Below are 16,986 nucleotides of genomic sequence, written 5' to 3'. Positions count from 1 at the left end.
CTTCCCTTGCTGTGTCCTCCAAACCTAAACCATGCTATCACAATTGTCACCCAATCTTAATCACACCCTCCTGCAACACTGAAACATCTACTGTATACCAGACTTCAAAATCCGAAGAAATATCTCTCCTGTCCTGCCACCTCCAAGACTCTTTTAAGGCTCTGTCCAGGTAGTGCTTTCCCCTTATGGGATAAAGACAGCTTTGCTTGGAAGTGGCCTGGCTCTTATTTGGGAAGTACAGAATTTGAGGAGCATAGACACTACTGCTGCATGCCATGTGACCATGGACTGAGCCTAAATCCCAGGACCAGTATCTGTGCGTATTTCTGAAACATGCCGACTGAATGAATACAGTTGTATAGAGAGAAATCAGCTACCAGTGCAGAGATTTCAACTTGCAGTAGCACAAACAAAAACCTAAACAAAACAGACTGTTAATGTATTTATCATACACAGGTGAGCCAATTCATTCAAGTGTAACACAACATCCAAAGCAAAGGAGGAAATGACAAATCAAAGCACGTATGAAACTCGGATTAAAATGCTTCACATCTATTTCTGTCTCAGTGCTTATTTTTTTGAGACACCTTGTCCACTAAGGGTAAAGTGAGGCTGTCTGTCCTCAAAGTATCTGGATGCATATGAGAGACTGGGTGTTTTGAAAAACAAACTGTTGAAGCCTCTGTTCTTCTCCTGTGCAGACCCCGAGGTTGCGAGTCTCTGCAGCAGCACAGGCGGGAAAACCTCAACCCACCCAGCACGCGTCCAACTATGTGCGCATCCTCTTTGCTCTGAGAGAACAGTGCGCATGCTCAATGCCCTGAGCAACTGTTGCTGGGCATGCGTATTGCCGCCTGTGTGCTGTGAGCTGAGCTGAGATCGATTGAGGCGGTTGTGTTCTCTCTGCCCTGAGCTTTCTCGCTGCCTGAATTCAACTGGTAGGTCCCTGGATCAGTCCTTTCAGGAGTTTAAGTGTGAGGCAGGATGGGGAGGGAGCCAGTGGGCGTCGTGCAGGTGGGGACAGTAGATCTGTGGCGCCCTAGGTGGAAGTTTCAAGAAGCTAGCGCCCTTCTCCTCACAGGCTTTGAGGCTGCCTTTGCGCTCGTCCTCATGGTGGGGCCGGGGCAAATGAGGATGGTGGGCCGAGAAGCGGAGATGACGACCAGGCCAGGTCTGGTGGCAGGCAGGGTGGGGTTGTGCACTGGTTAGTTGAGGTATCTGGGTGATGCAAGCACCTGCAACTGCCGGCAGAGTACAGAGGCCAGAAATCTCAGTGGGACCCTGGGCAGGGAGCAGACCAGGTGGTATAGGAAAAGTCAGGAAGCAGGGAATGCGGGGGCTTGTAACAGCGTCCCCCAAGATTTGTAGTGCACTTTGCAGAGTATCAAGGTAGGAGGCTGTCCGTGGGTCTGTTGCATGGCTAGACATCGGAACCATTGTAGTGCGAAGACAGCCACAGGCCGTATGCGAAGGATTCTTTCCTTCTCTGTGTTCCAACAAAACGTTATTTAAGGCGGTAAAATGAGCCTAGTAAATGGGAGTGTGACCAAAGCAGCATTGACTCAGGTTTCAATGTCCAGCACTATTTTCTCAAATGCCTTTGTACTGGGCAATCTAGCTGTGAGACTAAGCCTCTTGTTTTAGCCTGTCCGTGAGGTGATTTCACGGCCAGCCTGGCTGATCGAAACGATCTTGCAGCCCGTGTATTTGGTGTGACCGCAGCATGTACGCTACCTGATACTAGGTTGGCTTTCAAAGTATTTTCAAGTTTCAAAAAATTAAAACTTTTGGCCTTGTAAGTAGTATACCTCTCCTTTAGAGTACATTTTCCAAATACCAATATTCTCCTTTCAGAGTGAACTATGAGTGGCCGAGTCAGATCAAGATCCAAGTCCAGTCAAAGAAAGGATGACCCAGGGTCTAACCAGCACGTGGCCGTGAGTACTTCCAGATCCGATGTTTTTGAGTGCCATACATTTATTGCTCTGAAAATTTTGAGGAGCTGCAAACATACAGATGCAGTGATAAAAGCTTCTCTGCTGCTAGAGGGAAGGAAACATTGAACCAGAAGGAATCCATGTTTCTGTTGCCTGTGGAAATACACCCTATGGCTTCTTTGTCACGGTTATTAACGACCAAATGTGCATGCCCATCCCAGCATCCTTTACAGTAGACTCCAAAGTGCTCATGGCTACCTCTTGTTAGAGCAGCCGCTCCGTGGGAGAGTAACTTTTCAGAACAAGTCCATAGAATTATGATGTGGGAGTCTCTTTATGCTTATTCATTATTTGATAGCAAAATGTGTAATGTATATTTATTCTGTTAGCATGTATTCACGACACACGTTTTTATTTGTGCACATACACACACACACCCCTAGGAGCAGCAGCCCATTGATGAGCACCCGAAACAGAAGGAGGCACCGCCTGCAAGTCAAGACATTATAGCTGATCAAGGGAAGGAAGTTGAAGGAGCACCTGTGGCTCAAGGTGAAGGGAAAGGGACGCAGAATGTCTGCAGGGGCAGGGGGTGTGTGTGCATCATGTGCTATGACGTACCAGAACAGGAGGAAAGAACACATGAGAAGAGAATCTCAGTCATTTCCAGAAAATGGGCTGAAAATGTGAAGAGAGTGTCGTGTGCAGCTTCATGTAGTCCTTTGCTGTAATGAATCTCCCCTGCTTCCTCAAGAATGAATTGGTGTGCTTGAAAATGCAGTCTTTCCTAAATTAGAGGAAAATGTTTCACTAACTACAAAACTATACATCGTTTCACTGGTTTAATTTGTTCTTCTTAGAACATTTCTGTGTGGCCTTTTCACTCATTTCATCCAAAGCTTAAGCAGTTTTCAGCAGCATAGGCAGAGTGCCAGGTCAGCATATCCGATGACATGTGGAATAAAGCCGGGTTGCATTGGGATGGGAGCCCCATTTTATAAATGAGAAAACTAAGGCTCAGGGATTGTGGCTTGCCAAAGACCGCTTGACACATGGAGAGGTAATTCAGTTTTTGTTACAAGGTTTGTGTTCATGGGGAACCTGGCTGGAACCTAGAGCGTGTGACTCTTGACCTCGGGGTCGACAGTTCAAGGCCCATACTGAGTGTAGAGATTACCTAAAATAAGAATTTTTAAAGAGGTTTGTGTTCTTCCTACCGTCTGTGTTGTACAAACAAGTGCATGGTTTTGTATAGAATGCTTACTACTCAGAGGTGTCCGTACTGTAAAGTAGCTTACTACTGGTACAGGAATCAATCCAGTTCAGGGGAGCAGGAGAGAGACTCCAGGAAAGAGCTCAATGAATGAGAGCCTCTGTCAGATTATTCGTTTGATATGGTACATTTCGTAAGAGCTGGGTAATTCAGGAAAGTGGCCTTAGGGTCACTATAGTAGTATGATTTTTAAGCGGCTTTAAAAGGTGTTTAAATACTTTCATGATTAGGAAAATTGAAAGTATCTTAAAATGATCATAAAACAAGAAAGGAATGTCTTCCAAATATAGTATTTTCATCAAGTACTTGTAGTGAATTGTTGACATCAATCAGGCCATGGATTATTTTAGGAATTTGCTGTTAAGAGGTTTCTACAATATGACTGACAACAAAGTCCATTAATTTCTTTACACCCTACTTCTTTATTCTCACTGTAAGACAGAAGTTGGACTATTAGACACGAATGTTTTGCTGGGTTTTTTTGGAACTTTGTTCCATACTTGACTTCTTTATCCTAAGTTCCATAGAGGGACTTTGCACTGAAATGTAACTAGTTAATTTTGTCCAAAAAACTTTCAGGTTGTTCCAGTAGGGGATGTATCTCACTAGTATAGGATTTGTCGTGGGCCCACAAATGCAATCAGCTAATCATTCAGTAAATTACATTTTTTTATGATTTTTAAGAGAGTGAGGGAGAGTGCACAGCGGGGGGAGGGACAGAGAGGGGGAGAAGTAATCTTCCTGCTGAGCAGGGAAACCAAAGTGGGGCTCAATCCCAGGACGCTGGGGTCATGATATGAGTGGAAGGCAGAGGCTTAACCAACTGAGTCCTGAGGCTCCCCAGGTTATTATATTTTAATTATAATCTTATCTATAGTGTAGACTTCAGATTTCTTAGATAGCTGATGCTCTCTATTCTTAGTACACTATGGTAATATGAAGGAAATGTAGATGTAGTGTGGTTTATCTCTAGAATGTCATTTGAAATAAAGTATCATAATACAGAAAATCAAAGAGGTGCAGTCCATCTTTCCCTCACTTTTTTTTCACATTAGCCTACACGCTTTTATTTCATATAACTGAAAGAATGAATATTATCACTTCTTCATTTATAGTTTATGTTTAATTCTTAAATTGATAACCTTTCTTTTCTAAGGACCTGAAATGAAAGCTGATCTCCAGGAACTGGTTCAGTCAAAGACTGGGGATAAAAGCGAAGATGCTCCTGATGTGAAGGGGGCAAGTTTACCAAATCTAGAGCCCATTAAAATACCAGAAGCAGGTATGTGATCCATTGAGAATGTAAGGTATGTGCTTTTCTGGTTTCTTGAATATTATATCTTTAATAATATAATGTAATATACTGTTACTTTAATTACAGAATTCACATATAAAGATACTTTGATAGGTAGTTTACACCCTATATGCCTGACTGCCTGACTTATAGGTGATCGGATATAGAAAGGAATTGGGTCAAAGCCATGTTGATGAAGATGGCGGTGCCTGAATGGCTCAGTCCGTTAGGTGTCTGACTCTTGATTTTGGCTTGGTTTATGATCTCACAATCATGATAATGAGCCCTGTTGTCAGGCTCTGTGCTCAGTGTGGAGTCAGCTTGGGATTCTCTGTCTCCCTCTGCCCACCCCCTCCCCACCCTCCACTAGTACGCTTGCACTCTCTCTTTAAAAGTAAATAAAATATTTTTTAAATGAAAACATTTTCTTATTTTTGAGTACCAGTACTTTAACAGCTAATAATTTTCAGAGTTTTTAAAATAATTTCTGCCTTTTAACAAATACAGAATATATTTGGAATAAATATCAGTTTGTATAAAGTAGCAGCTCTAAAATAAATTGTGTGATTCTTGGAGAACCCCTTAATTCTAAATCCACCCTTAATCTTACATAATTAGTAAATTCACATCAGATCTATTAACAATCCTTTTTAATGCTGATTGTTGCATTCTGTGGTTCTGTTCAAAGAATAACAAAATGCTCTATTTTACATGACTTATTTGTTACAAATAACATCTTGAGTCAAATTTTATCATCTGAACTGAGATTTCATTGCTACTAAGATAATGAATAAACACTCTGCTTAATGTTTTTGTGTATGGAGACCTGGATACCCATTCTTACATTCTGTCAAATTCTGGATTATTCTGTCTATTCAAAAAAACTATTGCATTTCAAATCCTATCCCCAAAGAAGGCTCAAATGAATGAATAATAAGATGGGAAGAGATAGTCAAGTTTGTAGTTTCTGTGTCTGATCAAGTAGAGAGAGTACATGTAGTCACTAATGTTTAAGGCAGCTGTAAGATACCTATGCTAAGCATACTCATTGTCCCCACTGTCAGTCCTCATGAGCTGTGGATGCTGATATAATCACCTCTAATCGTCTCAAACATGCCATAGTATAAATTCTTCCCTTGAGACATAAATTGATAAGATTTGGAGTCCAAAGACCCGTATACAAATAATTCCTGACTAACCAACTTAACTATGTTTTACATGTATCTACCAAATTGCTGACCATTGATTTTAAGAGCTTCTGAGTTTAAAGCAAGCGCTTGATGTTTAGGGAATAAATTACCTTGTGTTAGTGTACTTAAGCTTTTTTGCTCTGAATTGCTGAGACATTCCTTTAGACTATTTACATTAAGAGACAGTTTTCAGACTGCTTCCAGGAGCCTATTTTACATGGCTAGAATGTACCCATAGGAGGATTACAGCCTTCAAATGCATGTTTTTAAATAGATAATACATTGCATGACCATCCAATATAAAAGGTAAGGAAAAAAAGAGCAACAGAATTATCCTAATGGAAAAAGAAAAGGTACTTAATAAGAGGTATGAATCATTAGTAAAAAGAAAATACAACTAATAAATAAAAAAGATTGCTCTCTTTAAAAATACTTACAAAGAGTATCCACTAGTATACATAACCTTGAGGAAAATGGAAAAAGCCCAAATATATACACCCAGGTGTACATAATATTGAAAATGAACAAAACATTGACATTGAGTATTTTATGTAATTGAAAGTGAATACATTTTTGAACTGTTTTCAAAATATGGATGAAATGGAGGGGGAGGAGTTAAGATGGCAGAGGCGTAGGGGACCCCTTTTTCAGCCGGTCCCCTGAGTCGAGCTTAGAGCTGGATAGGTACCAGACCAGCCTGAACATCCACGGAATCAGCCTGAGATGCAGGAAGATACATCTGGATCTCTACAAATGAACATCTTCAACACTGAGTATTGAGGTACGAGGCGGGGAACCGTGAAACCGCGCACAGATATCGGAAGATAAACGGAAGGGGGAGGGACCGCCGCGTTCGGGTGCTGGGAAGCGGTAGCCACCTACACGGGGGAGTGGGTGGACTTGCGGACTGGAACCTAGGAGAGAGCAGACTGAGACCGTGAGCCGGGAGGGCACGCCACCAGACTTCTCACGGAAATCTGGTGTAATCACTGGAACCAGACTGAGACTGGGAGCTCCGGGAGCGCGTGGGGGCAGCTGGCGGCTGGCGGTGTTAGAAACAAAGGACAGAGACGCGCAGGCCCTGGAAATGAGGGCTGGGACACAGGGTTTGGGGCGTACATCCCCGGACGCTGCAGGGTTGAGCAGCACCAACAGTAACGGAGTTAAAGTGGCCAGAGCATCAGTGGAGAATGGTCCGCAATCCCTATGTTCTGAGACAGAGGCCGAGATTCGGCCACTGCTGCTCTGACTCTCAGAAGAGGCACAGCAAACCACCAGGAAAAGCCGCCAGAGAACAAAAGCCTGGAAATACCGGCTCACAGTATGCCCATCCCCATCCCCCCTCACAGGGGACACGGAGACTCTACCCAAACAGGGTTGCCTGAGTATCGGCGCGGCAGGCCCCTCCCCCAGAAGGCAGGCTGAAAAATCAAGAAGCCCACATCCCGGGGCGCCTGAGTGGCGCAGTCCTTAAGTGTCTGTCTTCGGCTCAGGGCATGATCCCGGCGTTCCGGAATTGAGTCCCTCATCGGGCTCCTCCGCTGGGAGCCTGCTTCTTCCTCTCCCACTCCCCTGCTTATGTTCCCTCTCTCGCTGGCTGTCTCTCTGTCACATAGATAAATAAAATCTTTAAAAAAAAAAAAGAAGCCCACATCCCTAAGATCTCTATAAAACAAAGGCGCATGGCCTGGATCCCAGTCAGTAATTTGGGCTCTGGACAACCCCGCAACCAATCCTCATCAGAATGACAAGAAGGAGAAATTCCCCCAGCAAAGAAGAGACAATGAGTCTATGGCCTCTGCCACAGAACTAATGGATATGGATATAACCAAATTATCAGAAATGGAATTCAGAGTAACAATGGTCAAGATGATGTGTAGACTTCAAAAAAGTATTAACGAAAATATTAATGAGAATATAGAATCTCTAAGGGCGGAAATGAGAACGAATCTGGCAGAAATTAAAAATTCTATGAGCCAAATGCAGTCAAAACTAGAGGCTCTGACGGCCAGGGTGAATGAGGCAAAGAACGTATCAGCGAATTTGAGGATGGGTTAATAGAAGAAAAAGCAAAAATAGAATCTGGACTCAAAAATCCACGCTCAGGAATGTAGGTTACGGGAGATTACTGACTCAATGAAACGCTCCAATGTAAAAATCATTGGCATCCCAGAAGGGGTGGAGAAAAACAGAGGTCTAGAAGAGATATTTGAACAAATTGTAGCTGAAAACTTCCCTAATCTAGCAAAGGAAACATACATTCATGTCCAAGAGGCAGAGAGGACCCCTCCCAAGCTCAACCACGACAAACCTACACCACGTCACGTCATAGTGCATTTCGCAAATATCAGATCCAAGGATACAGTATTGAAAACGAACAGGGCAAAGAAATTTCTCACGTACCAAGGCAAAGGTATCTGAATTATGTCAGACCTGTCTACACAGACCTGGAATGAGAGAAAGGGTTGGGGGGACATTTTTAAAGCTCTTTCAGAGAAAAACATGCAGCCAAGCATCCTTTATCCAGCAAGGCCGTCATTCAGAATTGATGGAGAAATAAAGACCTTCCAGAATCGCCAGTCATTGACCAATTTCATAACCACGAAACCAGCCCTACGGAGATATTAAGGGGGGTTCTATAAAAGTAAAAAGGCCCCAAGAGTGATACAGAACAGAAAGTCACAATCTACAGAAACAAAGACTTTACTGGCAACATGGCATCATTAAAACATTATCACTCAATAATCAGTCTCAATGTAAATGGCCTAACTGCTCCATAAAACACCACAGGGTTGCAGATTGGATAAAAAGACATGACCCATCCATTTACTGTCTACAAGAGACTCATTTTGAACCTAAAGATACATTCACACTGAAAGAAAAGGGATGGAATACCATCTTTCACGCCAATGGACCTCAAAAGAAAGCAGGGGTAGCAATTCTCATATCAGACAGATTGGATTTTAAATTAAAGACTATAGTTAGAGACACAGAAGGGCACTATATTATTCTTAAAGGATGTATCCAACAAGTGGATATCACAATTATAAATATCTATGCCCCCGACAGGTGAGCAGCAAGATACACAAGCCAACTCTTAACCAAAATAAAGAGACATATAGATAAAAATACACTAATAGTAGACCTCAACACTCCACTATCAGCAATAGACAGATCACCTAAGCAAGAAATCAGCAAATAAACAATAGCTTTGAAGGCCACACTCAACGAGTTGGACCTCATAGATATATAGAGAACACTAACCCCAGAACCAAAGAATACTCATTCTATTCTAATGCCCATGGAACATTCTCAAGAATAGACCATGTTCTGGGTCACAAAACAGGTCTCAACTGATACCAAAAGACTGAAATTATTCCCTGCATATTCTCAGACCACAACGCTCTGAAATTGGAACTCAACCACGAGGAAAAATTTGGAAGAAACTCAAACACTTGGAGACTAAGAACCATCCTGCTCAGGAATGACTCGATAAGCCAGGAAATCAAAAATCAATTTAAACAATTTATGGAGACCAACGAGAATGAAAACACAATGGTCCAAAACCTTTGGGATACTGCAAAGGCAGTCCTAAGGGGGAAATACATAGCCATCCAAGCCTCACTCAAAAGAATAGAAAAATCTAAAATGTAGTTTTTATATTCTCACCTCAAGAAGCTGGAGCAGCAACAGAGGGACAGGCCTAATCCACGCACGAGGAAGCAGCTGACCAAGATTAGAGCAGAAATCAATGAATTAGAAACCAGGAGCACAGTAGAGCAGATCAACAGAACTAGAAGCTGGTTTTTTGAGAGAATCAATAAAATTGACAGACAACAGGCAAGACTTATCCAAAAGAATAGAGAAAGGACCCAAATTAATATACTTATGAATGAAAAGGGAGAGGTCACAACCAACAGTAATGAAATTGGAAGGATTATTAGAAACGTTTATCAACAGATTTATGCCAATAAATTAAACAACCTGGAAGAAATGGATGCCTTCCTGGAAACCTATAAACTACCAAGACTGAAACAGGAAGAAATTGATTTTTTAAACAGACCAATTAATTATGAAGAGATTGAGTCAGTGATAAACAACCCTTCCAAATAACAAAACTCCAGGCCTGGATGGTTTTCCCGTGGGAATTCTCGAAACATTAAAGAAGAAATAATACCTATTCTCCTAAAGCTATTTCAAAAATAGAAACAGAAGGAAAGCTACTAAACTCTATTCTATGAGGCCAATATACCTTGATCCCCAAACCAGGCAAAGACCCCATCAAAAGAGAGAATTACAGACAATTTCCCTAATGAATATGGATCCTTAAATCCTCAACAAGATCCTAGCTAATAGAATCCAACAGTACATTAAAGGGATTATCCATCATGACCAAGTGGATTCATACTGGGATACAAGCGTTGTTCAACATTTGCAAATCGCATCAGCGTGATACATCATATCAACAAGAAAAGACTCAGGAACCATATGATCCTCTCAATTGATGCAGAAAAAGCATTTGACAAAATACAGCATCCTTTCCTGATTAAAACCCTTCCAGAGTGCTATGAATAGAGGGGTACATTCCCTCAATCTCATAAAAGCCATCTATGAAAAGCCTACAGCAAATATCATTTCTCAATGGGGGAAAAGCTGGAAGCCTTTCCCTTAAGATCAAGGAACACGACAAGGATGCCCACTCTAGCCACTTATTATTCAACATAGTACTAGAAGTCCTTGCAGCAACAATCAGACAACAAAAAGGGATAAAGGGTATCCGGTCGGCAAAGAAGAAGTCAAATGTCTCTCTTGCAGATGACATGATACTCTATATGGAAAACCCAAAAGAATCCACACCCAAACTATTAGAAGTTATAGAGCAAATCAGTAATGTGGCGGGATACAAAATCAATGCTCAGAAATCAGTTGCATTTCTATGCACTTTGAATAATGAGACTGAAGAAAGAGAGAAATTAGAGAGTCCATCCCATTTACAATAGCACCAAAAACCATATGTTACCTTGGAATTAACTTAACCAGAGACGTAAAGGATCTATATTCTAGAAACTACAAATCACTCTTGAAACACATTGAAGAAGACACAAAAAGATGGAAAAATATTCCATGCTCATGGATCGGAAGAATTAACATAGTTAAAATGTCCATGCTACCCAGAGCAGTCTACACTTTCAATGCTATCCCGATCAAAATACCAATGACATTTTTCAAAGAACTGGAACAAACAGTCCTTAAATTTGTATGGAACCAGAAAAGGCCACGAATCACCAAGGAACTGTTGAAAAGGAAAAACAATGCTGGGCGCATCACAATGCCGGTTCAGGCTGTACTAAAGCTGTGATCACAAGACAGCATGGTACTGGCACAAAAACAGACACATAGACCAATGGAACAGAATAGAGAAGCCAGAAATGGACCCTCGGCTCTTTGGACAACTAATCTTTGATAAAGCAGGAAAAAACATCCAGTGGCAAAAAGACAGTCTCTTCAATAAATGGTGCTGGGAAAATTGGACAGCTACATGCAAAAGAATGAAACTTGACCACTCTCTCACACCATACACAAAGATAAACTCCAAATGGATGAAAAGGCCTCGATGTGAGACAGGAATCCATCAAAATCCTAGAGGAGAACATAGGCAGCAACCTCTCGACATCGGCCAAAGCAACCTTTTTCATGACACATCTCCAAAGAGCAAAAAACAAAAGAGAAAATGAACTTGTGGGATTTCATCAAGATAAAAAGCTTCTGCACGCCAAAGGAAACAGTCAAAAACTAAGAGGCAGCCCACGGAATGGGAGAATATATTTGCAAATGATGCACAGATAAAAGACTGGTATCCAAGATCTACAAGAACTATAAAACTCAATATGCGAGAAACAAATAAACAAATCATAAAATGGGCAGAAGTATGAACAGACACTTTTCCAATGATGACATGCAAAATGGCTAACAGACACATGCAAAAACGTTCAAAATCATTAGCCATCAGGGAAATTCAAATCAAAACCACACTAAGATACCACCTCACGCCAGTTATAATGGCAAAAATTGACAAGGCAAGAAAGAACAATTGCTGGAGAGGATGTGGAGAAAGGGGATCCCTCCTACATTGTTGGTGGGAATGCAGGTTGGTACAGCCACTCTGGAAAACAGTGTGGTAGTCCCTTAAAAAGTTAAAAATTGAGCTACCCTGTGACCCAGCCATTGCACTACTGGGTATTTACCCCAAAGATACGGACGTAGTGAAGAGAAGGGCCATATGCACCCCAATGTTCATAGCAGTATTGTCCACAATAGCCAAATCTTGGAAAGAACCAAGATGCCCTTCAACAGATGACTGGATTAAGAAGTTATGGTCCATATATACAATGGAATATTACTCAGCTATCAGAAAGAACGAGTTCTCAACATTTGCTGCAACATGGACAGCACTGGAGGAGATAATGCTAAGTGAAATAAGTCAAGCAGAGAAAGACAACTATCGTATGATTTCTCTCATCTATGGAACATAAGAACTAGGAAGATCGGTAGGGGAAGAAAGGGATAAAGAAAGGGGGGTAATCAGAAGGGGGAATGAAACATGAGAGACTATGGACTCTGAGAAACAAACTGAGGGCTTCAGAGGGGAGGGGGGTGGGGGAATGGGATGGACCGGTGATGGGTAGTGAGGAAGGCACGTGTTGCATGGTGCGCTGGGTGTTATACGCAACTAATGAAGCATCAAGCTTTACATCGGAAACCAGGGATGTACTGTATGGTGACTAACATAATAACAAATTTTTTAAAAATATGGATGAAATGGTTGATATACTAGAAAAACATATTATTTAATAAATCCCAGTAGCACCTAATTATGTAAACATCACAGAGACCATAGGAAAACTTATGAAATTTGTCAGCGTTGTCCCTCAAAAGTACTTTTAGTACATAAGATGGTATTGTATACTTGAAAGGTGATGAGAATACATCTTAAGCATTCTCACCAAAAAAAAAAAAAAAAAAGAGTTAACTACATGAGGCGATAGATGTGTTAATTACTTATGTTTATCTGGTAGTCACCCCATAATGTAAATGTGGAACAAATCATCATGTTGTACACTTAAATATATACAATTATGTTTGTGAATTATTCCTTAATAAAAGTTTTAAAAAGTACTTACTTTTAGAAACAAATGTCTGACTTTTATAGGTATCTTTTTATCCCCCCTTTTCTTCTCCCTCCGTCTCCATTCATTTCTTCCTTTCTTTTTTTTTCACCATGCTCTAAGACACAGTATGTATGAGATTCACATTTTCATATCAGAAATGAAGGCAATGTCTCAAAACTAGTGTGACTATATAATTTATTATACAAACTCAACAGTGTCAAGTGTGAAAAAAGACATTCATCACTAGGACTACAGGTGGAAATGGGGACAAACAGTTATCCTATTTAACCATTTACATTAGCACTAAAGTAAACCAAAAAAACATTTTTGCATTTCTGCATAATAAGGAAAAAACAATTGTGGTACTGGAATTTCTATTTATTCAAGCAGTAACAAATGTGACATTACTGTTTTAATATCTTATATTCAGAATATTTTTCAAGTTATTTAAATAATACTGATTTATAAATTTATTTTATTTCAAGGTTGATTTGTGTGTTATTTGGATTTTTAGTAAAAGTACACACAATTTTTGCCTTCATTTCATATAAATGTTCTGAACATGAACAACCTTTTTGTTTCTTTATACCAATAGAAAGAGTGGTGTGTTTAAAATACATTAGTAAAATATGTTTGGAAGTCTCTTTTATAAAACAAAAATTGTGATGTCCTTTGTATAACATTAATGTCCTCTAAATAAAATTCTACTAAGTAATGTTCCCAACTGTTATTTTGTCTTACAGGTGAAGGGCAATCACAAATTTAAACAAAGACAAGCTGAAACCATGCTAACTGTTCTTTGTTACATATTTGACAATAAAATTCTCTTAATAAAGTTTTAAACTATCATCAAAAAATCTTGTTAATCTTTTATTAAACTTATTATAAATAGTTGACGCTACTGAAAATTATATCACTTTTTAAAATTTTATATTCTGATTGAACTAGTAAACACAAATATAACCGTACATTGATATTCTTTCCAACCACCTTGCTAAATACGAGTTAATTTCACAAGTTTATATCTGGATTGTTTTTTATTTCAAATATCAAGCTATTAATAGACTACTTCTGCCCAGAATCCTCACTGGTAACATAAACAGTCAATACATATTTTGTATTCTTGTGTATTATATACTGTATTCTTAGAATAATCTAGAGAAAAGAAAATGTTATTAAGGAAATCATAAGGAAGAAAAAATATATTTACATTACTGTACTATCAAAAAAAAACCAGGGTGCCTGGGTGCCTTAGTCAGTTAAACGTCTGCCTTCAGCTCAGGTCATGATCCCAGGGTCCTGGGATGGAGCCCAGCGTCAGGCTGCCTGCTCAGTGGGGAGTCTGTCAATCTTTTCTAAAAAATCTCCTATATAAGTGGACCCACATAGTGCAAACCCATGTTGTTCATGGGTCAGCTGTTATCAGAATAGCCCCTTTTCATTAAAAAAATATATCCAGTTATTTCCATTCTATTAAGGAGATAACAGAATAAAAGAAGATAGTATCTTACTCAAGGTCAACACATTAGTCTTTATAATTTCCTTAATCAGTGTTACGATTTTCAGCGTAAAGTCTTTTGCCTCTTTGGTTAATTTTTTTCTTATTTTTATTTTTATTTTTTATTTTTGCTGTGAAAGGTGGACAGAGTATGCTTTTTTTTCAAATGTTTATTTAAATTCTAGTTAGTTAGGGTATAGTGTAATATTGGTTTTAGGATTAGAGTTTAGTGATTCATCACTTACATATAATACCTAGTGCTCATCATAACAACTACCCTCCTTAATACCCATCACCCATTTGGCCCATCCCCCACCCACCTCCTTCCATCAACCCTCTTTGTTCGCAGCAGTAAAGAGTCTCTTATGGTTTCCCTCTTTTTTCATCCTTCCCATATGTTCATCTGTTTTGTTTCTTAAATTCCACATAGGAGTGAAATCATATGGTGTTTGTCTTTTTCCAACTGACTTATTTCACTTAACATCATACACTCTAGCTCCATCCACATTGTTGCAAATGGCAAGATTTCATTCATTTTGATTTATTTTTTGGGTGTTGAGTTTCATAAGTTCTTTATAAATTTTGGGTACTAACCCTTTCTCAGATATGTCATTTGCAAATATCTTCTCCCATTCTGTAGGCTGGCTTTTCGTTTTGCTCATTGTTTCCTTTGTTGTGCAGAAGCTTTTTATCTTGACGAATTCCCAGTTCATTTTTGCTTTTGTTTCCCTTGCCTCCAGAGAAGTGTCTAGTAAGAAGTTGCTACAGCCCAGGCCAAAGAGGTTGCTGCCTGGGTTCTCTTCAAGGATTTTGATGAATTCCTGTCTCACATTTAGTTCTTTCATCCATTTTGAGTTTATTCTTATGTATGGTGTAACAAAGTGGTCCAGTTTTCCCAATATGATTTGTTGAAGAGACTGTCTTCTTTCCATTGCATATTCTTTCCTGCTTTGTTAAAGATTAGTTGACCATATAGCTGTGGGTCCATTTCTGGGTTTTCTATTCTGTTTCACTGATCTATGGGTCTGTTTCTGTGCCACTACCATACTGTCTTGATGACTACAGCTTTGAAATATAGCTTGAAGTCCAGAATCATGATGCCTCCAGCTTTGCTCTTTTTCAGGATTACTTTGGCTCTTCAGGGTCTTTTGTAGTTACATACAAATTTTAGGATTGTTTGTATTAGCTCTCTCAAAATTGCTGGTGGTATTATGATAGGGATTGCATTAAGTGTGTAGATTGCTTTGGGTAGTACAGACATTTTAACAAGGTGTGTTCTCCAGCCCATGTGCATGGAATTTTTTCCATTTCTTTGTGTCCTCTCCAGTTTCGTTCATAAGCGCTCTGCAGTTTTCAGAGTACAGATCTTTTACCTCTTTGGTTAGGTTTATTCCTAGGTATCCTTTTTTTTTTTTTTTTTTTTGGTACGATTGTACATGGGTCGATTCTTTGATTTCTGCTACTTCATTATTAGTATATAGAAATGCAACAGATTTCTTTTTTTTCTTTTTTTAATTCATTCAATTAAGATACAGTGTATTATTAGTTTCAGAGGTAGAGGTCAGTGATTTCATCAGTCTTATACAGTGCCCAGGGCTCATTACATCACATGCCCTTCTTAATGTTCATCACCCAGTTACCCCATCCCTTCACCCCCTTCCACTCCAGCAACCCTCACTTGGTTTCCTACAATTAAGAGTCTCTTACGGTTTGTCTCCCTCTCTGATTTTATTTTTTCCCCTCTTCCCCTATGATCCACTGTTTTGTTTCTTAAATTCCATGTATGAGTGAGATCATATGATAACTGTCTTTCTCTGATTGACTTATTTTGCTTAGCATAATACCCTCTAGTTCCATCCACATTTTTGCAAATGCAAGATTTCATTTTTTGATGGCTGAGTAGTATTCCACGGTATATATATATATATATACACACACACCACATCTTCTTTACCCATTCATCTGTTGATGGACATCTGGGCTCTTTCCATAGTTTAGGTATTGTAGACATTGCTGCTATGAACATTGGGGTACAGGTGCCCCTTCTGATCACTAAATTGGTATCTGTGGGGTAAATACCTAGTAGTGCAGTTGTTGGGTTGTAGGGTAGCTCTATTTTCAACTTTTTGAGGAAACTCCATACTGTTTTCCAGGGTGACTGCACCAGCTATTGCAAGAGAATTCTATACATTGATTTTATATCCTGCAACTTTGGTGAATTCATTTACTAGTTCTAGGAATTTTTTGATGGAGTCTATCATGTTTTCTTTTTTTTAACATTTTCTTTATTCATTTGACAGAGAGAGAGCACAAGCAGGAGGAGTGGCAGGCAGAGGCAGAGGGGGAAACAGGCTCCCTGCTGAGCAAGGAGCCCGATGTGGGGCTTGATCCCAGGACACTGGTATCATGACCTGAGCTGATCGTAGACACTTAATGGACTGAGCCACCCAAGCACCCCTCAGGTTTTCTACATAGAGTATCATGTCATCTACAAATAGTGGAATTTCAACTTCTTCCTTGCCAATTTGGATGCCTTTTATTTCTTATTGTTTTCTCATTGCTAAGGCTAAGACTTCTAGTACTGTATTAAATAGTAATGGTGAGAATGGACATCCCTGTCTTGTT

The 16,986-nt window shown here is 39.8% G+C and overlaps 1 protein-coding gene across 1 annotated transcript; it reads left to right on the top strand.

The window, feature by feature from the left end:
* Positions 1-1,862: 1,862 nt before the first annotated feature.
* LOC103675229 (P antigen family member 3) lies at positions 1,863-4,492 on the top strand (the record flags this gene model as incomplete). Its single annotated transcript, XM_040643153.1, has 3 exons — positions 1,863-2,021; positions 2,381-2,489; positions 4,367-4,492. Coding segments are annotated over exons 1-3 (394 nt in total), but the record flags the coding sequence as incomplete, so codon positions are not given.
* Between the last annotated feature and the right edge of the window lie 12,494 nt (positions 4,493-16,986).

Source organism: Ursus maritimus, unplaced genomic scaffold (assembly GCF_017311325.1).
Source record: "Ursus maritimus isolate PB19 unplaced genomic scaffold, ASM1731132v1 scaffold_278, whole genome shotgun sequence".
NCBI lineage: Eukaryota > Metazoa > Chordata > Mammalia > Carnivora > Ursidae > Ursus > Ursus maritimus.
This window is presented reverse-complemented; position numbering and strand designations above follow the sequence as displayed.